This window comes from Pongo abelii, chromosome 2 (genome assembly GCF_028885655.2).
Source record: "Pongo abelii isolate AG06213 chromosome 2, NHGRI_mPonAbe1-v2.0_pri, whole genome shotgun sequence".
In the NCBI taxonomy this organism is placed as follows: domain Eukaryota; kingdom Metazoa; phylum Chordata; class Mammalia; order Primates; family Hominidae; genus Pongo; species Pongo abelii.
The window spans coordinates 193658782-193684192 of record NC_085928.1 but is presented as its reverse complement, the minus strand read 5'-3'; the positions used below and the strand labels follow the sequence as shown (position 1 = coordinate 193684192).

The 25411-nt window shown below is 36.6% G+C and overlaps 1 protein-coding gene across 7 annotated transcripts in view; it reads right to left on the bottom strand.

Moving 5' to 3' along the window:
• Positions 1-260: 260 nt before the first annotated feature.
• KLHL24 (kelch like family member 24) overlaps positions 261-25411 on the bottom strand; it is a 50841-nt gene continuing 25690 nt past the window's right edge. For 6 of the 7 annotated variants that reach the window (XM_009239588.4, XM_009239587.4, XM_009239589.4 and 3 more), the window contains 5 exons: positions 21131-21315; positions 19730-19848; positions 13512-13700; positions 12243-12431; positions 261-5708 (listed from right to left, as the gene is read on the bottom strand). In XM_009239588.4, the coding sequence (XP_009237863.3) occupies positions 5508-5708; positions 12243-12431; positions 13512-13700; positions 19730-19848; positions 21131-21315 (883 nt within the window). In that variant the 3' untranslated portion in view covers positions 261-5507. Of the gene's footprint in view, positions 5709-12230; positions 12432-13511; positions 13701-19729; positions 19849-21130; positions 21316-25411 lie in introns of those variants that run through there. The other variant, XM_054553058.2, reaches the window with a different exon arrangement.

Sequence of the window (25411 nt, the reverse complement as noted above, 5' to 3'; positions counted from 1 at the left end):
GTGTGTTTCAGACTAAAAAATTGATTTTATATGTATTTATTATTACATATATATATGTATGCAGTAAAGTTTCATTTTTACTTGTCCTTCAGCCACCATTTCCTTTCCTCTTACACACTAATATTTTCAGTTTATTTATCCTTCCAGTTATTTTATGGACATACCAGTAAATACACACATATATTAATGTATCCAGTATTTTCCCCATCTCTTTTTTGCACAACCCCTTAAATATATTTAAAATAAAACAGAACAACAAATTTTTGGTAAACAAAATTTAATACAACCATATAGTCAAGTAACAATGGTTAAAAGACATTTTATTAGATACAACTTTTAAAAAATTAAACTATGCAAGAAGTATATTTAAACAAAACATGTAAGTAAGTATTCACGTGCTACAACTTAACTAAGAACAATTAAATACAAAGCATTCTTTCTACTATGAAGACTCTGGAGCCTCTAATTGAAAGCAAATGACCTTAGGTCTATACTAGTTGTAAAGCAGATTATACTTTTGTTCAACTCCAAAATTGTATTGTCTTAGAGCTCCAACAACTCTCAACAAAAATTTAAATAAAGAAACCTTGGGGGAGGGGTAATAGGGAAGGGGAGAGTAAGTGCTTTTTCAAGAAAGTTAAATGAAAAAGCCTGAAGAGGGAAGAAATTGTACGTTAAGTATGGAACAAAAATAAGTATACTTTTCTGACATTCGATGTAGATACTGCAAATGAATTTACATGGGTTTAATCAATGTAAGATAAATATTTGTCTGAATATTTTAAAAAGCACCTAGGTATCAAAAAATAAAAACAAAAAATATAATGAAACTCCAAACATCCAACAATCTCCCTTAACATTCTCATTCTGCCAAGCAACCACACGTTGGTGCTTATTACACAATTTAAGAAGGGGGAGTTTATTTACTCTATAGGAAACAAATATGAACCTTATCTAAGGTAAGCTTCATTTAGATTGAAAAAAAAGTTGAAATAGCACTAGAGAACTTAAGGCACATAAACAAATTCAGGTGCAGTTATTTTGAAACCATTAAAACAAATTATTTTCTTTGGAACAATATATAAAATAAGTTATGATTGTTGCTGTTTTTAAAAAATTTATTTATGATGATAACTTTCAGCACTAGGAAAATTTAATATCTAAGGCAATCACACAAATGTAAAATGTTCATATAAAACATTAAAAAATGTCTGAAGTGTCTCTGGAATTATTCATTCACACCCCTGGCTCAAATGGCTCCTGGTGCCTAGCATTAGATGTGACAATAATGATAGCTAGCTAGTCAAACCTACTGCCTTAAAGATCAACCAATTTGCTCCATTCTGGTTACTTGGCATGGTGAATTTATTTAACTAAAAAAAATAATGGGGTGAAGTGATGTAAACCTGGCTTTCAATAAGATGCACAACAAATTCTAATAAGGCCAAAACTCTGTTGAGGTTAACTGGTGTCTTGAGTTTACTAAAATAAAGGCAGTCCATAGGAAGCCTCGAAGAGACATTATCTTACCACTTGGCACCACATAAACACCAAGCTCTCCTCTCTGAAAATACAGGCCGGGTGTGGTGGCTCACGCCTGTAATCCCAGCACTTTGGGAGGCCGAGGTGGGTGGATCACGTGGTCAGGAGTGATCTGTCTCTACTAAACCCCGTCTCTACTAAAAATACAAAAAAATTAGCCGGGTGTGGTGGCACGCACCTGTGGTCTCAGCTACTTGGGAGGCTGAGGCAGAATCCCTTGAACCTGGGAGGTGGAGGTTGCAGTCAGCTGAGATCACGCCACTGCACTCCAGCCTGGGTGACAGAGCAAGACCCCGTCCTCCCACAAAAAACAAAAAAACAAAAAAGAAAATACAGTTTGAAGTAGATGTCGTCTTTTCCACATATAAATCTCAAGACATAAAAGGCACACACAATTCAACTCCTCTCTTTTCATATATGGGTTCTCACAGCAATTTAAAAAATCTATTGCCATATCTAGACAACAGGAAAAAAAAAATACCTGGTTTGCTTATTGACAAAAGTGGTGTAATTGAACCTTTGTCTTTCCTGAGTTTCAAAAAGGCTATTTGACAGTAGAGATACATAAACAATTCATATTCACTAAGATAAAATGTATCAGTCCACAAAACATTTTCATCTTTTTAAATATAAAAGAATCAATGTTCAACCACCACCATGTGTGAAGCCCCTTTTTCCAAATTAAACTTATTCTAGAATCATGAATTGAAGATTATTCAGTCATGGCACTTTACACCCCATACAAGCAAAAGTAACAAGTTAATACCCTCCCTGAGTATTTACATCATCTTATCACCTGGTTTAAATGGAGTAAATACCTATATTTCAATCATCTAGGAAATAAAAAGGTTACTGAAGATCCAATACACTAGTATTTCACACCTGTGCAGTAAAGTCAGTGGGAAGATTAGAGTAGAAAAGGAGGAAGTTCTACTGTTATAAAAATTAGACCACTTTTGTAGCTGACTCACATAGAGGAAAAACAGAAAAGGATTAAAGTTCATGAAAAAAAACCTGTACTTTTCTCTTCTACAAAGCATACCTTTGAATTCCCTTTCCAACTGAGGTATCACAGCTGGGTTTAGCAAACTCATCTCTTCTGACCTTGTAAAACTAAATTGTCATAAAGATTCTCATTATACATAAGTTATCATTACTAATACTCATCATGTACTTTCAAATGTAAAAAGTTTTAGAAATGCCCAAATAAAAAAATCTTCCAGAATTGAATTTAGCATGGTCAACTAATTTTTACTTTATGTGCTTTTTTGCTGATCATCACAGACTGCTAAAATTCATGGTGTTTGGTATATATGTGTGTATACAACCATACTATCTATATACATACACATGTACATATATAGATTCTAAACCAAAGGTTCATATGAGCATCACCTATCAAAAGAAAAATCTTTATGTGATGAGAGAATGCATACAATCTGACACCAATTTGGTTGATATATCCCTTTTGATATATTAATTCTACTCTAAAATTCTTTTTTATTTTATCAAGTCTAATGCTATTATTTATCAAGAATTAGTAAAGGAAGATAAATATTAAAAAATTAAAATATAAGTTGGGTAACTTTAAAAATAGTTATTTAAATTTTCTAAGATTCAACCTAAGTTCCTGGTGGCCTTCAATATAAATTTTAAGTACTTAATTTATGTAGTTTTAAATTATGTAGAGAAAAAATTAATATTGGTGTGAGGTCTGTGTTTAAAAAAACTCTGTTTTTCAGGATTTCATTTCAAATTTACTATAATAAACACATGGATATTAAAATAAATGTATAACAAAATAAAAGTAAATAGTTAATACTTTTTACAATAGACAAAAATACTAGAATATAAAGTTATCTTGAGAAAGTCTTTTTTTATGTGAAGTCCTATATTCATGAAATGGACATGATCTTACAAATACACATGAAAATAACAACTATCATTTGTAGAATCCTCAGCATTTACAAAATACTTTTTCACACATTATCTCATTTACTGTAAAGAATTTCTTAACTAAATAATTCTATTATCTATAAGAGTATAATGCAGATGTTTACTCTAAAATTAAAGTACAAGTATCCAAACTGTACCTACATTCTTTCAACTAAGATGATAGAAAATTGTTTTCTGAATTGCTGTTATCACAAAATGGTATCTATCATTTTAAAATTATGATTTGAAAAATAAAAATTCCCTAAAAATTTTTAAGTTTTTTAGAGTTTTCCTCAGAATGTAGATTCTAGCTAAGCATTAAAGTTTAAAAAATGTCTATTTGAAATCTCTGTATCATTCTAAAATGAGAAAACAATGTAGCTTACCAATGTTAGGCTTTTTATTTCAACCTTGGTTTTAACAGAAATCTGGTGACACTCTAATTACATATTTGCATCATCCCTTCTATCACAAGAAATATACAAATTATAATGTGAAAGACAACAGTGACTGGAAGTCAAACTACAGCAGGCTACCTAGAACATCCCTAAATGTTGTAAATTATATCCGTCCACCCAGAATCACAATAATAACTTATGCTGTAGTTCCTGCCATATCCATCTATTTGCATTAGAAAAAAAATTCACATTCCTCTCTGAAAACTGATAAGCTTTATAAAGTGGAGTTGAGAAATCTAGACAAAAGCAGTCTGTTGTATAGAAGCTTGAAAATGTTGATTAGTATTTTACACAATGGGGACCAAATGAAAGACTTACCTTAAAGATGGGAACTACTGCTAAGTTTTTTCAGATAACTAATTTTAAAAGAAAAATGGACCCACTGAGATAGGTGGTCCCTGCTTTATCCTATTAAAGGTACCTTAACAGTAGAGACGCTCAGGAATTTTAGCTGTTCACTAGAAAGTAGGATAATCAAGGAAGAGGTCCTCACCCAAAGCACCATACTAATGAGGTCAAACCCTACTGGGCTAGGGAAGAAAACTTATCCCTATTTTTCTTTTTCTTTTCTCTTGAGACAGTGTCTCACCCAGTTGCCCAGGCTAGAGTGCAGTGTGCGTTCATAGCTCACTGCAGCCTCAAACTCCTGGGCTCAAGCAATCCTCTTGCCCCAGCCTGCTGAGTAGTTGGGAGTACAGGTGTGAGTCACTGTGCCTGGCTGTCTGTTCCTGTTTTTCACAAAACAATATTGCAAAATGGGTTTCAACTGCTTTATCAAGAAAAGAAGCTTTCTTAGAGGATTGAAGAGATGATGCATAAAAACTTTGAGAGCCATAGTGGGTCATTTTTCCTTCAATGGCCATTCCATTTTTCTCTTAGGAATTAACTTATAATTTTAATCCCCCTTGTAGGTGCACTTATTTTTCTATCTCCTACCTAACCTCCCCCTAAAAACATGTTTAATGTAAGACAGCAATTCTAAGAATAAAGTCACAATAGTTCAGTATTTTATGATACCTGAATTGTTGTCATTACATTTTTATCAATTACAGAAAAAAACCCTTCAATAAAATTAATCAATCTGGATATACTTTGTTAACAACAAAGGTTTTTAAAACTGATTTTTTCTCCTAGAATGCATTCTAAGCATTAATTTCTTCAACCTAAATGATGCCTCAAGTCATGCAATTTTCTCTACATATATGACAAAATAAGGAATATACATACAGATAAACATACATAATAAGTGAAGACACCATTCACACATTCCTAAAAGGTATGCAGACAGACATTTCCTAATTCACATAGACTTCTTACAAATACTTACAAAGGTACACTCTTCAAAGGCCAAGTAACAACCACCATTACCTTTAACAAAAAAGTTTTTTTTCAATTATAGGAAAGGCTTTATTACAGTTTGAAAGATTGATATTTTGAGAAGAAAGGCACCAAATTTTTATTTTTACTATTTTTTGCATATGGCACAAAGGAGATATGTGAAGTTCCCACTCTAGAGTTTTTAAAACCTCCCATCTTGGATCAGTGTGGCTTCTTCGGTGAGGTATCCTGTCTTCAGAGTTTAAAGCATTTCTCATTGTATCTATGAATAGTCACACAGCCATGATAGGACACTGGCCTGGGCATTGCAGCTACCCCTGTGATGATACTTGTTGCAGGATCATAACAGAGAATAGTGTCTGTGGCTTCTCCATTTTCCCGTCTTCCGCCCAGGATATATATTTTACCATTACACACAGACATACCACAGTTTTCCTGTTTAACCAGATACATAAACAAAAAATTAACCATTGAAGATAAAGGATTTGGTAACAAACAGAAAAGCAAAATAATGCTTTAGCACAGTCAAAAAAAGGGAGACATGATAAAAGCTAAGGTCCTTTGGCCCAACTCTGTTCTCTGTGTGAGTGCTGGATAACTTTGCATGAATGAAATGAATTTCAAGATAGATGATATGTCAGTAGCAGCCATAAGAAATAAGGAGATCATGTCCTTTGTAGGGACGTGGATGGAGCTGGAGGCCATTACCCTTAGCAAACTTACATAGGAACAGAAAACCAAATACTGCATGTTCTCACTTATAAGTGGGAGCCAAATGATGAGAACACAGGGGCACATAGAGGGGAACAACACACACTAGGGCCTTTCGGAGGGTGGAGGGTTGGGGGAGGAAGAGGATCAGGAAAATAACTAATGGGTACTAGGGCTTAATAACTGAATGATGAAACAATCTGTACAACAAACCCCCATGACACAGTGTACCTATGTAACAAACCTGCACTTGTGCCCCCGAACTTAAAATAAAAGTTAAAAAAAAAAGATTATATGTTAGTAATTGGGGCCAAGATGTGGGAGGTAGGATGTGGACTGATAAAAGGGTTTTAACTTAATGGTAGTTAAGCAAAAGCATCTTTAAAGAGCCTGGCTTGCTTCTCCTATTACAGGAAGGTTATTATAGAAAGTGGCGGTTACATGACCAAGGAGTAGGAACAATATTCATTATATGGGATTACCCACAAATTGAATGAATGAATGTGGAAAAAATTTATAACTAAGTTAACAAAACACTGTTATTAGGAGACTTGGCTGGGCCATAGAAATGTCTCAAATAACATCTTACAGTTAACTTCCCACACAATGGGATTCTAAGCTAAATTTTATTATTCTCTGTCAATAATACAGTTACTATATGAAACAAATATTCTTGCAAGGATGAGAGTGATTCTTCAAAAACGAAACCTGGCTGGGCATGGTGGCTCACGCCTGTAATCCCAGCACTTTGGGAGGCCGAGGCAGGTGGAACACTCAAGGTCAAGAGTTCGAGACCAGTCTGGTCAACGCAGTGAAACACCATCTCTACTAAAAATACAAAAAATTAGCTGGACATGGTTGCGGGGGTGCCTGTAATCCCTGCTACTCGGGAGGCTGAGGCAGGAGAATTGCTTGAACCTGGGAGGCGGAGGTTGCAGGGAGCTAAGGTTGTGCCACTGCACTCCAGTCTGGGTGATAAGAGCAAAACTCCGTCTCAAAAAAATAAATAAACAAACAAAAAACCCTACATTAACAACTGACTCACTATTACATGCATCTGGTTATACTGCAGGCCAGATATTCTTCCATTTCCAATTAAAGTTGCACTTTAATTCAGAGAGTTATTGCATCTTATTATCTTGGTTCCACATAACCAACAATGAAATAGGTTCCACCAATGAGTTCAATAAGCATTTTTACTTGACCAAATTTGCTTTACATAAATTTTGCTCTTATAGAAGAAATTAAATTTTGGTGGCTTTATATAATAGAAGGATACTATCTTTAGGTCTGAAAGAATTTGTGAGTACTTAAAAATGCCTGTATTAGAATTTATAGACACCCAGAATGACTTAGCCTTTTATCATATAGTGAAAGACACTTTAATTCAGAATACCACACCCCCATGAATTGCACCAATTATGGAACAAACTCTAATATTTTTCATTTAAAGCACAATAAGCTCTTTCTATAAATTCTTAAAGTTCTGAATATAATAAAAACAAACAAAAACCTTAGTTTTCAGGTACAAGCTAGTTCCCACTATTGAACCTCTAGTTATTTTGAGGATGATTCTAAAACAATATATAATTACATGGTCTGGTAATTAACACCATTTCAGATAATAATGCTCAGAGTTAAATAAAGCAAACAACCTTGAAACCAAGTATTCACATGAGGAAATTACATCTATCCGATATAATAGCTTATTTCATGCTAGTAAAATACCATTTACTCTGTGTGTTTGTTTATACTGTATGAAAAACTTACTCTTCATTCAGGAGTAAGGGCAGCTAGTAGGAACAATAATTTATCAATATATAAAGTTTTAATGTTATTTTTAAAGACTGAAATGAAATATGATCCTAACATTGCAAAAAAAAAAAAACACGCACAAAAAAACAGAAAACCCTCTAGTTATTTTTGTATGCTTAAATGTTAAAATGTCAACAATAGACAAAAAGAATCAGATTTCATTTAATTATTCTAATCTTTGATGGTATTTTAAATACCTGGTCTACTGAAGAGAGAGAAAAAAAGTCTTCATCATTGACTTTTTAAAAAATCCCACAATTTTTTTTAAAGGATGTTCTTGACACAGGTTAAAAAACAAAATATGTTTCGAATAATAAGTTGTGTTTTTAGGAATTATGCAAAGTCAAAAGAGGCGTGGAAATGGTGAAGGACAAACAGAGAAATAGGCTGGGTCCATTAGGACTATAAAAAATAAAGAACTCATTTTTTTTCAGCTCTTTTTTGCATTTAATATTCTAAGCATTTTAAAAAGCAACAATATTGGGTTCATTTAACTGTATACAATGAAATTAGTTTGATTTATCCTTTTTCGTCGGTTAGCATTAAAAGGGTAAACAATCACACATGGCTCAAAAATTACCTATCAATAACATGTGCATAAGGCCAGGTGCAGTGGCTCACGGCTGTAATCTCAGCACTTTGGGAGGCCGAGGCAGGCGGATCACCTGAGGTCAAGAGTTCAAGACCAGCCTGACCAACATGGCAAAACCCTGTCTCCACTAAAAATACAAAATTTAGCTGGGTGTGGTGGCATGCGCCTGTAATCCCAGCTACTTGGGAGACTGAGACAGGAGAATCACTTGAACCCGGGAGGCGGAGGTTGCAGTGAGCTGAGATCAATGTGTGCATAGATGTATTTAGTAGCATTGGTGGTAAGAATAAACAGAGGAGAGAAAATAATCACCTAAATCCCAGTACTAGATTTGAACTTCAATGATTTGTCTTTGTTAGACTTAATATACTTCTGATCCAAATGTTTATTTTCTTTAAATTTCTAAAGTCAATGAATGTTGTTTAATTAGAGAAAATATGCCATGTGTGTCCTATTATTATTTTTTTCTCAGTTTTATCTCAATAACCTAGTTAAAAAATATTCATGTATGCCCTGCAATATGCTACATACTGGCAATTAACTTCCTAAACTGTTATCGTTTTATACAATATAGCAAAGTTCTGAATAAATGGTAATTCTTTTTCTTTTTTCTTCCTTTTTTTTTTTTAATTTTTTTGAGACAGGGTCTCACTGTGTCACCCAGGCTGGTCCCTAACTCTTGGCCTCAGGTGATCCTCCTGCCTCAGCTTCCCAAGGTGCTGGGATTATATGCATGAGCCACTGCGCCCAGCTTGAGCAGTAATTCTTAATAAAAATGCATTATTCTTTATAATCTTCACTGAAATAAACCAATAAAAAGCAGCTTAGATTTTTTAAAAATTAGAAATAAGTCTCAATACTTGACCATATGAGGGTTCTCATGCAAGTAGGGTACACTGTCGCCTCTGTAGGGCTGGAGAATGGTTTTCCAGGGGAGGTCCCTGAGCTGGAGAAATGTGATTTATTTTTACTTAGATGTGATATGAGAGGGAGAAAACGTAATACTCATTCTATACCATGAAGCTGAAGTGCCTATTATGTCCCTTTCATTAACTGGGGCAATGTTGCTCCATATATATTACTAATTGGAGACTATACCTCAATGTCAACAACTTTAGAAAAGTGGTTTTATATTCAAACCCTATTCACTATCCTTATAATCTATGCTGTATCTCTAATGTATCTTGCAAATAAGATTATCTTAAAATTAAGTCCCTCTGGTACTTCCTCATTTGTTTACTTATTCAATATATATATATTTACTATGCAGAAATAAATGCAAGATACATACAAGATGAGTTAGAAGAAACAGTGTCCTCAAGAAGACTAAATTCTAGTATAGGAAATAAACATTTATACCCATAAGGGAGTATACAATTGCCATAAGAGGTATGAGTGCTTTAACAGATCAGAAAGCAAAATACATCCATTCTGCCCCAGTTAAACTCTGTTGTACTGAAGTGGTCCTTGAAAGATGAGTAGAATTACAAGTAGAGAAGGTAAAAAAGTCATTACAGGATAAGAAGACAGCATGAACCAGGGCAAGAACATTTATGATCTGTTTAGAGACTACAAATGACAGATACTTAAGGTACCTGAGGTAAAGTTATAGAATGTGAGGCTGAAAGGTCAAATTAAGGTCAGGCAACAGAAGGTCTAGAATGAAGTGGTAAAAGTTTTGGATTTTATTTAATAGGTTTCCAATCAAAGAAGAGACAATAAGTAGATTTATTGAAAAATAATAGGGTGGGCATGGTGGCTCATGCCTGTAATCCCAGCACTTTGGGAGGCTGAGGCAGGTGGATCTCAAGGTCAGGAGTTTGAGACCAGCCTGGTCAACATAGTGAAACCCCGTTTCTACTAAAAGTGCAAAAAATTAGCCGGGCTTGGTGGTGGGCGCCTGTAATTCCAGCTACTCGGGAGGCTGAGGCAGGAGAATCACTTGAACCTGGGAGGCGGAGTTTGCAGTGCGGAGATCGCGCCATTGCACTTCAGCCTGGGCAACAAGAGTGAAACTCCATCTCAAAAAAAGAAAGAAAGGAAGGGAGGGAGGGAGGGAGGGAAGGGAAGGAAAGAAGGGAAGAAAGAAAAAGAAAGAAAGAAAGAAAGAAAAAGAATTGATGGCTAAATGAGCTAGCAAGACAAGATATTAGAGAAAGGAAGACTAATTAGAGTATTTTTGTTTAGGTAAAACTTGGTAAGAACTTGAACAAAAATAGAAACAATAGGAATGGAAAAAATAGGAGAACTGATAGGCTAGATTAATTCAATTTAAGAGAAGAAAAAGATAATCTAATAAATTAAGTTTCTAGGTTATTTGGAAATATAGAAAAAATAGGTTTGGGGAAGAAGGTGAGTTCTATTTGAAATTTAAAATCTTGAAATACCCATGTAAAATATCAAATAGGCAGTTAGAAATTTGAGTTTGGAACACAGGAGAGAGGCTTTGATGGCGATACAGACTTAGAAGACATCAGTGCTGAGCAGTAAATGAGATGATTCAGGAAAGAGTATAAACTGGGAAGAGGACAGAGGACAGGCTCAAGGAACATATTTAAGGACTGGGTAGAAAAACAAGAGAGTATGAACAAGAGTGAAGAGATTATTAGCAGTGACCTTTGAGAGTACATCTCTAGAGTGGTATGTGTAGAGCCAGATTTTCAGCATCAGAACCATCAAACATTTTGGGGGTGGAAGGAAAAAGAGCCATGAATCAAAAGGTGGGGAAAAGGCCTTTTGGGAGGTGGCGGTGTGGGTAGGGAGTAGGGCTCCGGGTAGAATATATGGATGAAAGAAAGCTGAGCACAGCCATTTCCTTTATAACAGAAATAACAGATTTCCTAGCCTCTAACCAAAGAAACAACAAGTTTGGGAACATTTCTTCTCTTCTGAAATATGAAAGAGAGGGCATAAATACTGGAGTAGGATTGTGAAAAAAGTCAAGAGAAAAAAAAAAAAAGAACAGCCCAAGTGTAACAGATACTTCTGCATGGGATGGTAAAAAGGAAGTTATTTCAATAAAATGATCCCTTGGAAGGAGTTCAAAACAGGTTGCCATATGCTTTATGTGGAGTTTTAAAAAATATATAAAATAATTCAAGCAAACATGAAATATTTTATTTTACTTATTTATTTACTTTTTTGAGACGGAGTCTTGCTATGTTGCCCAGGCTGGAGTGCAGTGGCATGATCTTGGCTCACTGCAACCTCTGCCTCCCAGGTTCAAGTGATTCTCCCGCCTCAGCCTCCTGAGCAGCTGGGATTACAGGCGTGTGCCACCACACCCAGCTAATTTTCTATTTTGTTTTATTTTATTTTATTTTTATTTATTTATTATTTTTGAGACGGAGTTTCGCTCTTGTTGTCCAGGCTGGAGTGCAATGGCTCGATCTCGGCTCACCGCAACCTCCGCCTCCTGGGTTCAAGCGATTCTCCTGCCTCAGCCTCCCTAGTAGCTGGGATTACAGGCATGTGCCACCACACCCAGCTAATTTTGTATTTTTAGTAGAGACGGGATTTCTCCATGTTGGTCAGGCTGGTCTCGAACTCCCGACCTCAGGTGATCCGCCCGCCTCAGCCTCCCAAAGTGCTGGGATTACAGGCATGAACCACCGTGCCCGGCCATAATTTTTTAGTAGAGATGGGGTTTCACCATATTAGCCAGGCTGGTCTTGAACTCCTGACCTCAAGTGATCCATCCACTTCGGCCTCCCAAAGTGCTGGGATTACAGGCGTGAGCCACCACGCCCGGCCTGAAATATTTTAAAATTGAAATTCCAGTGTATTAATAATGATTATGTACTTGGTCCCTCTTAGATTTATTTTTCTTTTGTACTGCTTTATGTTATTACCTGACGGCTGAATGTATTCTGTACGTGCATCCAGTAATCTTCAACTGGATCATAACAGTATATTGCCTTGGTCAGTCCACCGGCAACATAGATCAGGTTGTTTAGGGATACAGCTGTTATACACCTCTTGGCAATTGGGATAGCTGCACGAAGTAGCCAAGAATTGGTTTCTGGATCGTAAGATTGAACCTAATAACATATAAAAATATATAATTAAAATTTCTAAACAAAAATGGAAATGTACTTAATGAAGAATCTACCAATACGTACAAACATTATTTAAAATAAAATCCTATTAATTCAGAGAATTAAGAGAGGTTAGCCTGATAGTAAAATGTCTGAATTATGAACATTCTCAAATAAAATGTAGATTTATTACTATCAAGCAGAATAGAGTACCAAACACACAGAGATTGTTTCTAGAATGAATGGCCACCAGGTTTGTCCACTAAAATTAACAGTCTAAATTTTTTTACAATTGTATTATGTAGGATAACTATGTCTCACATCTGAATATAACTTCTTAATGCTTTTAGGGAGTCCTTTCTTCAAAAGAAAACAAGTAAACCTCAATTCAGTCAGTATGCTCTGAATTATCACAAATTCTGAAATAACAAATTCTAAATAAGTAACATTTGATCACATTATTTTAAACTGAATTTAGAAAAAGAATTAATAGATTGACAAAATTCAGTTAACATTGCTAAACCAGCTAGGCATTAGATGCTTTTTTCCAGAATAAACATTTCCTAACATGTCAGGATAGCACATATTCTTTCATCCCAGAAGTTTACTGAACCGGAGCAACTTTGAGCCATCCTCTACTTACACTATGGAGGTTTCCTTTCCTTTTCTTTTTTCTGAAAAATACTTCAAAAGTATGTAGAAAATGACCCAGTTGGAAGCAGCATATTTAGTTACTATGTCTTACCCTTTGCTAATTCACTTCTCAACTGTGTTTTGTATAAATAGTTTTTAGATTTTGTAGATGATAGCAAAGGTTCAGAACAATTTATTTAGTAGAAAATTTCTACACAGATAGTCTCATTTCAAAAAGATTGGATCACATTTGTTAGAGCAAATTGTTAGATATACTAGAGTCTCACTTTAGCAACCCAGAATTCAATGTTTTTCTCCAAAAGCATATAGTACCAGAAAATTTTTAGAAGACCCCTCACACTAAGTGACCTGGCTACCTACTTGATAAGCCTTCTGTATTTCCCTTCTTGTACTTATCATTGGTAATTTCTTTAAAAGTGCATGGCTTACCTTATCAGAACAAGTATTATCATCAGGTCCTCCACCAATCACAAACAGTTTGCCTACACAGCTAGTCACTGCAGGAGAACTCACTGCTTCCTTAAGGGGAGCAACTTCAGTCCATCGATTTGAAAAGGAATCATAACATTCTACGCTGCTAAGTCTGTTTTGCCCATCATAGCCACCAACAACGTATACCTATATGTAAAATACATGGAAAAATCTTAATTATCAAAAGCCTGAATTTTGAAGTAGTTGGTTAAAGAATTAAGGAATCTCTTCTCTTTAAAATGCCCTTGCTAAATAAATATAATTGCAATATATTTAGCTCAGAGTTTCTGAGCATTTTTAAAAATCATCATCCCCTACCACCATCACAATCCAAGGAGACTTTTTAGGTATTTTCTTCCTAATAGTCTTCCCTCAATAAAATTGTAATACCACAGAGAAATTGTGTATCTATTTACCTCAATGTATGTATATCTGTGCTTTATACATGAAAGAGTACATGTTTTTTTTTCATCTTCTAAGAAACAATCTTTGCCCCCTTGGGGGTAATATTGCTCACACTGAGAATTGTACAATTTAGCTTAAATATTCACACTTATGGGTAATGAAATATTTGATTATTATAAAGTATTAGAGCTGTGAAACTAAAATATTAGGAAAGAATTACTAGACTATGAGAGTGCTGGTCAGGCCTTTCTTTTAGTCCGTACAATACCTAGAAAAGTACTTGACACGAAATGAACTTTAAAGTTCACAGAGCTTTTATGTACATTTTCTTTTCACAAACACGAGAAAGGTAGGGCAAATTAGAATCTTTATATGACAGGTGAACCAATCAGTAAGATATTTATTAAATGGCTTATATGCAAAAAATCCATGGTTTATATAGGGAACTTTCAACCTAACGAAGCTCTCCAGCAGCTTAACATCCACGTTTCTCTCTCTCTCTTTTTCATTTTTTGGAAATGGGTCTCATTCTGTTGCTCAGGCTGGAGTGCAATGGCATGATCACAGCTCACTACAGCCTCAACCTCCGAGGTTCAAATAATCCTCTCACCTCAGCCTCCCAAGTATCTGAAACCACAGGTGTGTATCACCATGCCCTACTAATTTATTTTTAACAGAGACAGGGTCTCCCTCTGTTGCCCAGGCTGGTCTCTAACTCTTGGCCTCAAGCCATTCTCCCACCCTCAAGCCATTCTCCCACCCTCAAGCCATCCTCCTGCCTCAGCCTCCCAAAGTGTTGGGATTACAGGCGTGAGCCATCACGCCCAGCTCACATTTCTCTTAATGGACTGTCATCATTAACTCTTCCCTCCATAGCTAATTAACTATTAAGTCCCACTGAGTCTTCTTCCACAGCATCTTTCACATCTACCCCTTCCTTTACGTTTCCTGCTGCCATCACCCACTTGAGGGTCCACAACATTTCATACCTCTCAGATAACCTCCTGGCCTCCACTCTTGTTCTCTCTAAACCACAGATGATTCTTCCTAAAATACTTTATCAATTCCTCTTAATATTTCAACAATGAATGTCTAAGGGTCAAGGCCGAATTTCATACCTTGTCCTTCAAATTTGTCCACAATTTATCTTTCTGTGTGCCCCCAAATTTCCACAGTACTCAATGCCACTTCTATCATGCATTTCTCACGTTATGTTAAAATAATCTGTTGGTGAGTTTGTGTCCCCAACACTACGCAGCTCAGACAGGTTAAGTAACTTACAAAAGACCACACAGCTATATGGAGTATGGAACCTGTGGCATGATGTGGCAATTAAGGGCACAGGCTTTGATCACCAGCTCTGTCATCTAATGTAAGGGCAATTTATCTACCCTTTTGGAGACTCAAATCTATTTCCTCAACTTTATAATTATTTTTTTTTTGAGACGGAGTTTCGCTCTTGTTGCCCAGGCTGGAGTGCAATGGCGTGATCTCAGCTCACTGCAATGTCTGCCTCCTGGCTTCAAGGGATTCTCCTGCCTCAGCCTCCTGAGTAGCTGGGATTACAGGTGCCCGCCACCATGCCCGGCTATATTTCCTCAATTTTAAAATGTAGACAATAATAGTATCTATCACATGGCATAATTTTGAGGATTAAACTTTAATACGTACTCCTACATATGTAAATCAAAATATAATACATGCCATGAGCATCAAGACAAAAGGCCTCTAGATTAAGAAAAGTCTGAGCTTTTGCCTCTGCTTTATCATGTTTTGTGTAATCTTGGGAAGTGACTTGATCTCTTTGGGGTTATTTATAAGATGACCAAGTTATATTAAATATTCTCCATTATTCCATCATCCCTTCCTACTCTAAGATTTTTTCTTTTTCTTTTTTTTTGACAGAGTCTCACTCTGTCACTGGGCTGGAGTGCAGCAGGCAGCTCACTGCAGCCTCTGCCTCTCAGGCTCAAGCGATTCTCCTGCCTCAGTCTCCCAAGTAGCTGGGATTACAGGTGTCCGCCACTATGCCCAGCTAATTTTTTGTATTTTTGTAGAGACAGGGTTTCACCATGTTGGCCAGGCTGGTCTTGAACTCCTGACCTTGTGATTTGCCTGCCTTGGCCTCCCAAAGTGCTGGGATTACAGGCGTGAGCCACCGCACCTGATAATTTTTTATTTTTTCTTGAGGATTGCAGCCTAAGACACACTTCTAAGTTACACTGGGGAGTGCTCCCCTAAGATTCTATATTCTAAACCATCCCAGGTTTCCTTAAACAGAGTATTTATAAATTTAAGTATGTTTTATAAGCTTGAATTAAATCTATATTGTAATTTTAGCAAAATGACTTCCATGAATTGAGTACTTGCTGTGTAAGATAGGAATGATTCCTTTTCTTTACTGATTTAGTGCTTCTAAGCTTTGGGTATCTTCAAATCAAGTATACTATTTTGTCAAATAAATTTGAGTTTACCAATACATAAATGGTTTTTGAGACATCAATACTTTTCATTTGCCTTTGTATCAGCATCTCCTTCCAACCCCTGCATTATTTTAGCCTCTCCTTTCTAGTAATATTTTGTCCTTCTTGAGGCACAGCCTCAAACACTATATATAATATAGTAGGTACTGACAAACCAAATGGTTTTAGAAAAGATTCTATTAATATTTTATTTCCAGTAAATCTGTCTCAAGGTCCTCATTATTTCATTGGCCTTGTAGACAGTAGCAGCACGCTAGATTCAGGTCGTTAGGAATTAACAGCTTTTAAACTCTGTTTTGAGCTGGGCATGGTGGCTCATGCCTGTAATCCCAGCACTTGGGGAGGCTGAAGCAAGAGGATGGCTTGAACCCAGGAGTTTGAAACCAGCCCAGGCAACAGGATAAAACATTATCTCCACAAAAAATACCAAAATTAGCTGGGTGTGATGGTGTGTGCCTGCAGTCTTAGCTACTAGGGAGGCGAGGTAGAAGGATCACTTGAGCCCAGGATGTTGAGGCTGCAGTGAGCCATGACTGTGCTGCTGCACTACAGCCTCAGCAACACAGCAAGACCCTATCTCAAAAAATAAAAATATATAAACTCTGTTTTGAGAAGCTCTAGTATTCTACGCAGCAGTCCCCAACCTTTTTGGCACCAGGGAGCAGTTTAATGGAAGACAATTTTTCCACAGGTCTGGGTGGGGGACTGGTGGGGGACTGGTGGGGGGTGGGATGGTTTGGGGATGTAACTGTTCCACCTCAGATCATCAGGCATTAGATTCTCATAAGCAGCCACAACCTAGATATCCCTCATATGTGCTGTCCATGCTCCTATGAGAATCTAATGTGCGCTGATCTGACAGGAGGTAGAGTTGAGGTGGTAAAGCTCGCTCAGTGGCTGCTCACCTACTGCTGTGCAATTAGATTCCTAACAGAATGCTGACTGCAGTGGCAAAATCTTGGCTCACTGCAAACTCCACCAGAAGCGATTCTTCTGCCTCAGCCTCCCGAGTAGCTGGGACTACAGGTGCGGGCCACCATGCCCAGCTAATTTGTGTATTTTTAGTAGACAGTGTTTCACGATGTTGGCCAGGATGGTCTCGATCTCTTGACCTCATGATCCACCTACCTTGGCCTCCCAAAGTGCTGGGATTACAGGTGTGACCCACCATACCTGGTCTAGTATAGAGGTTTTAAGAAACCCCTGTGGGGAAAGAGAGGAAGGAGGACTAGTAAGAGGCTGACCAAGAAGGGTTCCTGGTCACCATTTCTGTTTCAACTAGAGCTTTGTTTTTTCATTGGTGGTACTTAACTGTCTCCATAGGAAGGCCTATGAGAGCAATCTTCTTAGAAAGGGGTGCTAGGAGATCAGTCAAAGACATATGCGAAAGCAAGTGTGCTGCTTTTAGTTGTTCATTAATTTGAGGTGGTTTTGGACGAGCAGATGGAGATGGGGGCAGGGAGAAGCTAAAGACTCCAAGGTAATCCTTGGTACAACTGCTGTATTTTCATCTGTTATGTAATAAATTTTTGTATTAGATATGACTTTTTAAAATAGAGTATACAGGTTGAACTTTCCAAATCTTAAAAAATCTGAAATCCAAAATGTTCCAAATCTGAAACTTTATGAGTGATGACATTAATGCTCAAAGGAAATGCTCATTGGAACATTTCAGATCTTGGATTTTTTGATTTGGGATGCTCAATGAATATGATGAAAATATTCCAAAATATGAAAAAAAATCCAAAATATTTGGCCCAGGGCAGTGGCTTATGCCTGTAATCCCAGCACTTTGGGAGGCTGAGGCAGGCAGATCACTTGAGCCCAGGAGTTCAACACCAGCCTGGGCAATATGGAGAAACCCCATCTCTACAAATAATACAAAATTAGCCAGGCATTGTGGTGTACACCTGTGGCCTTGGCTACTTGGGTGGCTGACATAGAAGGGATAGTTTGGGTCCAGGAGGTCAAGGCTGTAGTGAGCAGTGATGGCACCACTGTACTCCAGCCTGGGCAACAGAGTGAGAACCTGTCTAAAAATAAAAGAAAAAAAAATATCAAAAATCAGAAACACTTCTGGTCCCAAGCATTTTGGAAACTCCACCTGTAGTTGCTTTTAAAAAGTTTGGAAACTGGCTAGGTGCGGTGGCTCATACCTATAATCCCAGCCCTCTGGGAGGCCGAGGTGGGAGGATCACTTGAGCTCAGGAGTTGGAGACCAGCCTGGCCAACATGGCAAAATCCTGTCTCTACTAAAAATACAAAAATTAGCCAGGTGTGGTGGTGAACACCTGTAATCCCAGCTACTCAGGTGTCTGAGGCAGGAGAATCACTTGCACTGGGGAGGCAGAAGTTGCAGCAAGCTAGATAATGCCACTGTACTCCAGCTTGGGCAATAGAGTAAGAGACCTTGACTCAAAAAAAAAAAAAAAAAAAAAAAAAAAAAAGTTTGATTCTCAGGTTCCTACAGACAGTAGATGGTTCAGAACCCAAATAATGTATTGTTTATAATAATCATCAGCTGCAGTCAAAAATAGGTTTTCTTTAAAAATGTGAGTTTTTTAATTTTTATTTTTATTGAGATGGAGTCTCGCTCTGTTGCCAGGCTGGAGTGCAGTGGTGCCATCTCGGCTCACTGCAACCTCTGCCTCCCAGGTTCAAGCGATTCTCCTGCCTCAGCCTCCTGAGTAGCTGGGACTACAGGCGCCCGCCACCAACCCCAGCTTATTTTTTGTATTTTTAGTAGAGATGGGGTTTCACCACATTGGCCAGGATGGTCTCGATCTCCTGACCTCATGATCCGCCCGCCTCAGCCTCCCAAAGTGCTGGGATTACAGGCGTGAGCCACCGTGCCTGGCCTGTTAGTGAGTTTATCTTAATATTTATTTAAAATAAAAAAGATAAAATACATGACTTTGGACAAATATATCTCTGCCTGACTGGCAAAGTTAGTAAAAAGAAAACAAACTGCCTGGGTTAGACATTGGCCTGTCTGTATTTGATGTAACTCCTTTATTTTCCAATGCTTCTTAGGCATTTGGACTCCAGTGATGCATGAGAAGAGAAATGTGCTACACTGCCATGAATTCCAAATTAGGAGAACAAAATATCCATTCAAAAGTACAGTGTCATATTGTTTATATCTTTGGTTTATCTATTGAGGTTAGAAATGGAAGGAAATACAATTTGAATCCAAAATACCCAGAGGGTGAGTAAAATGAAAGATTCAGCTGTGGTATTTACTTTGGAAAGGTACCAGCAATAGTAATAAAAAGTGGTTTCTCTTACTTTACCAAGGAGGACAGCCATTTTGTGACGCCATCTGCCTTTATTGAGAGAGGCAACTCTGATCCAAATATTTAACTGTGAGTTATAAATCCAGACATCACGGCTGTTGATTCTTCCACCTTTAAATGCAAAACAATGCACACACAATAATTTATCATGATATAGCTGTCACCAAGAGATCTGTGCCACCAAGGCATAGGTAAAGAAAACATGGAATTCATTCATCTAATTCAAGAATTTGAGAATTCAGCTCAATAAATAAAGACCTCTTGAAATTTAATGGAAATAGTTCTACAGAGCAAATTTAAACTTTACCAATTGTTATCTTGATAAGTGATAATTATAGATCCAAAATAATTAAATACAGGATGTGAATTTTACAAACATAAAAGATTGTTAATTTAAGAGTAAGACATCAGAAGCATGCAAATAATGGTATTATTCTAAAGGTTTTTTTTTTTTAAATTCACCCATTTTTCAAAAAGCATACTATTGTAAAAAATAAAGTATGTATTGTTATACTTCTCAGTGTGGATAATATATATAATAATCTGCAAAGTTGGTGAAATTATTTTACCAATTAACAGACTTCCCATCATAGATACCATAGTTGTACTTTGTACAAGTCTGTCATTTTATTTTCTAATTTTAAAGGTAACATATCACATATCATAAAGAAGTTCAAGTTAAGAATTTTAAAGCAAATCTTATTTCATAAACTTTGCGGAGAATTTCAGAAAACATAGGTGAATTAGAAATGCTTAATTCTATGAGTACTTCTGACTTGCAAAGAGGTAAAGTTTAAAAAATTACAGCATATTCTACATGCATTTGAAAGCATTTAAAATATGACATGATTAAAGGTATTTTCTGGTGGATTTTTGGTAAATCATTCCATGTCATCTTGTACCTGTGTTTTTTTTGTTGTTGCTTTTTGTTTGTTTTTTGTTTTTGAGGCAGAGTCTCGCTTTGTCACCAGGCTGGAGTGCAGTGGCGCGATCTTGGCTTACTGCAATCTCCGCCTCCCGAGTTCAAGTGATTCTCCTGCCTCAGCCTCCCGAGTAGCTGGGACTACAGTTGCCCACCACCACACCTGGCTAATTTTTGTATTTTTTAGTAGAGATGGGGTTTCACCATGTTGGCCAGGATGGTCTCGATCTCCTGACCCGGTGATCTGCTTGCCTCGGCCTCCCAAAGTGCTGGGATTACAGGCGTGAGCCACCGCGCCTGGCCTTGTACCTGTTTTTAAGAGCAAAAAGTCATTCTTGGTTTTATTTGTCGTAAACTGATCTTCCTAAAGTGGGAGTATTCAGATTTCACTATTTTAAGACACTGTTGATGTTTAAAATAATGAAGCTGTGTCCAAATTAAAAGTAGCTACTGTAACAATTCTATATTTACCTGAAACAAGAATGTCATTCCTTAGAGCACAGACTGCATACTCTGATTTGGTAAATTCTGGAAGCTTAGCCAAAGACTTCCATTCTCCTGTTACAGGATCGTAGCACTCAGTGTATGGAAGATTAAATCCTCCAACTCGCTCACATCCTCCAACGACAACTATCACCTCAGAATAGCCAGTGGACCTAAAATAATAATATTAGCGTACATAAATAATATAATAATATTACATCAGAATATACTCCAGATTTTTTCTTAAAACTCTAAAAACAATCCACGCACTATTATAAACAGTTAAGTTTCTTCTCTGTGCATGTGCCAAATGGTACAGGCTGGAAATTACTTACTTTGAGAACCTTTACAGGGGAGCTAGTGACATCATTATTCCACAGAAAATTTCTGTTGGCATTTTTTTCTATTGGTTTTGACCTGAAAATTGTAAAAAAGTCTAAAGATCCTATCTAACCCAACCAGAATCGTGGGAATATTAAGGATGACTTTCAAATGCAGTTTTGCAGTGATTCAGATATGCATAACCAATGCATTTTTTTCTAACTGTAGGAAAATGGTGCTTTTTCATCAGCTTGCTAGTTCTAAAAAACTAATTCATAGTATAATCCAAGCACCCTTTAAAGGAATATGTTTATGTACTTGTTCAGAAATTAATTTTTAAAATACAAAGTCAAGTAAATTAAGGTAATACAACTCAAAATGTTGGGCAATCACTAAAAAGGCTAACAGTTTATAACAAGAATGTTAAAGGAGAAAAGCAAGATGAAAAATTGTACATTAGCCATGTTCAATACTATCTAAAAAATGTATCTGGAAAGAATATACCAAAATGCTAAAGACAGTTGTCTCTGAATTGTGTGGCTCCCCCCATTTCTATCATTACAAATTTCCAACCAATAATGAGCCTGAGCTATTTTTAGAATGCAAAAAACAGCATTTAACACCACTAAAAGAATTCTAATGTTTATGTTAATCACTGGCTTCTCTCATTTTTTAGATTTAAAATAGAGACAGGAATAACCAAAAGCTTATCCACAATTTTTTGTTCATAAGATTCAATTGATAGTTTAGGAATTTTAAAATTCTTTAGCTTTTATATTTTTCGCAAATATAATCTAAATGAAAATGTTTTATAGTTACATTTTATGGTTGCTACAAGTTAAGTGTCACAAAGAAAAATGCCAACAATCCTTCTTCTCTTACTTAAATATAGAGGGAAAAAAAAAACCCCAAATCAGGACACTGATTTGTAATTTTAGTCAGTGTGCTGTTACACAATTACAGTAGGAAAAAACAAGCAATATTGGCGTGTCTCTTTTAACAGAGCTATTCTAGCTACATTTACTCAGACCTATGTCAACTAACCAAATCATGTACCTATTCTATGCCAGGCATACTTTTTCCATTATAAAATCAGAAATAAATATGGGAGAAAAGAACTTTCTCCATACATGCAACCAAAAGTACTTTTAGGAATCCAGGAAATTATATAACCTTTACCTAGTATTTAGTAAAACATTAACAGAAGGACCTAAATATTATCAGTAATATTTACTATTTTCCAAGTAATTCCAAAATAAAAGTATTAAAAATAAAGACAGCACAGAACCAGATACTTTAGTAGTATAACTACTGACTTATCTATCATTCTTTCCATATAAGTATTTCCTAAAACACACTTAAAATCTAAGACAAATCCTCAAAAAAGGTGATATTCCTCAAAGTCTTATTTATTAATCAATCAAAACAAACACTGCTAGTTACTGAAGTTAAATCACTTCTGTCTTAATATAAAATCCAGAGTAATGATTATATATCATAGGATTTTGTTTTATCCTTTCCTTATTGTACATTACTTGGTTTATACTTTCCCTCTGCTTAAACTTGCTTGCCTTTTTCAAGACTTCTTAGCCCAATAAACATATGTTATCTGTTTTTGTACTTTGGAACAGAAAGAGAAAACAGCATGAGAAGCTAATTGCTAAAACATTTAGTAGCAATAAATAAAGGGTAACTTCAATGTCTGCTAGAATGTATGTCTATCTGAAAGGATTAGCAAGCTAGTAGTTTTGCCTGTATTAAATATCCTATTTGCAACCAAATGGCTTTTAGCTTAATTAGATATATCTGATGTTCTCATCAAAGACTGTTAACCCAATAAAAGCATTATTTCTTGAGCTTGGAGAAATACTTATCTCAGGCAGGGAGCTAATGGCCTTAAAGGAAATAGGTTACTCCAGCTGATAATGGCAAGTAAAACAAAATGGCAGGAAAGATGATAGTATAGCATAAATAAAATTCTGGACACCCATGTAATCTATTTCTAGAGTGAATGTCATGTCACTCTATTTCGTTAATTCTTTTTTTTTTTTTTTTTTTTTTTCCAAATAGAGACAAGGTCTTACTCTATTGCCAAGGCTGGAGTGCAGTGGCGAGATTGTGGCTCACTGCAACTCCAACTCCTGGCTGAAGTGAGCCTCTCGCCTCAGCCTCCCACGTAGTTGGGACTATAAGCACATGCCACCACATCTAGTGAATTTACATTTTTTTTTTTTTTTTTTTTTTTTGTAGAGACAGGGTCTCACAATGTTGCCCAGGCTGGTCTCAAGCTCATGCCTTCAAGCCATTCTCCTGCCTTGGATTCCCAAAGCACGAAGATTACAGAATGAGTCACCGTGCCTAGCTTCATTAATTCTTTAAAGTAAAAAATCCAGGCTGGGCGCAGTGGCTCATACCTGTAATCCCGGCACTTTGGGAGGCCAAGGTGGGTGGATCATGAGGTCAAGAGATCGAGACCATCCTGGCCAACCTGGAGAAACCCCATTTCTACTAAAAATACAAAAATTAGCTGAGTGTGGTGGCATGCGCCTGTAGTCCCAGCTACTCGGGAGGCTGAGGCAGGAGGATTTCTTGAACCCAGGAGGAGGAGGTTGCCGTGAGTCGAGATCGTGCCACTGCACTCCAGCCTGGTGACAGAGCGAGACTCCGTCTCACAAAAAAAAAAAAAAAAAAAAAGAAATCTGATTTTTTGCTATGACACAATAACAGATATTTGTTACTTTAGGATTAATTCTCTCCACTTGCTTCTAGGAAAGTGTGATGACCAAATTATCCTTTTTACAATGGTAATACATCTAAAAAAAATCTTTTATCATTAATTTGAGAAAATATCAAATTAAAAGTTCATGTTCTTTGATTTACGTGAAAGATAAAACAATCATAAATCCACAGGATAGGGCCGGGCGTGGTGGCTCACGCCTGTAATCCCAGCACTTTGGGAGGCCCAGGCGGACAGATCATGAGGTCAAGAGTTCAAGACCAGCCTGGCCAACATGGTGAAACCCCCGTCTCTACTAAGAATACAAAAATTAGCCAGGTGTGGTGATGGGCACCTGTTATCCCAGCTACTCTGGAGGCTGAGGCAGAAGTGCTTGAACCCAGGAGGCGGAAGGTACAGTGAGCCAAGATTGTGCCACTGCACTCCAGCCTGGGTGACAGAGCAAGACTCCGTCTCGGGAGGAAAAAAAAATCCACAGGATATTCTAAACCACATTTAAAAATGTAATAAATAATTATTGGATTCAGTTTAAATATCTTGAAAGGTGAAATAGAGGAATTGCTGGCTGAAATAACTGAACTACTTGTAATTAATGCCAAATATGCTAGACATGTGGAGCGCCCAAAAGAAAAGGGTTGAAAAGTGATCCTGGCTAATAAAAATATCTGAATATATATTTTTAAAATATATACAATAGGAAAGGAAATGTTTCCATGTAGTATGAAATTGGGAAGGAGAAGGGAGAGATATTAGTGATATAGTCTGTTCACCATTCTAAAACCCAGAAATACCTGAAAATCAAACCATCAAATCAAAATAATGAACTAAAATAGAGAGACTTTAAGCCTTAAAGAGACAGAATGGTTCTCTAGTCTGTGAGATATGACAGTCACCAAACTCAATGTACTAATTTATCTAAAAGAAACTATGTATCAAAAAAGGGGATTGGTCAGCTATAGAAGCAATAAGTAAATGAATAAAGAAATGAATCAAAGAGATGATAATCACCGAGGCAAACATTTGCTGTGCCCATTCAGGTTATTATCTAAGGGAGAGACAATCTAAGCTAAGCTACCTTGAATAGTATTGGTTTTTTGGCAAGAATATTTTGATGGTGGGTGAGACTTCCTCAAGCTATACTAGCTGAGAGGATTTCATTTCTAAAGGTCTACTAACTCTGTTTGAATTCCTTGCTTGCCAAATGACCTTTG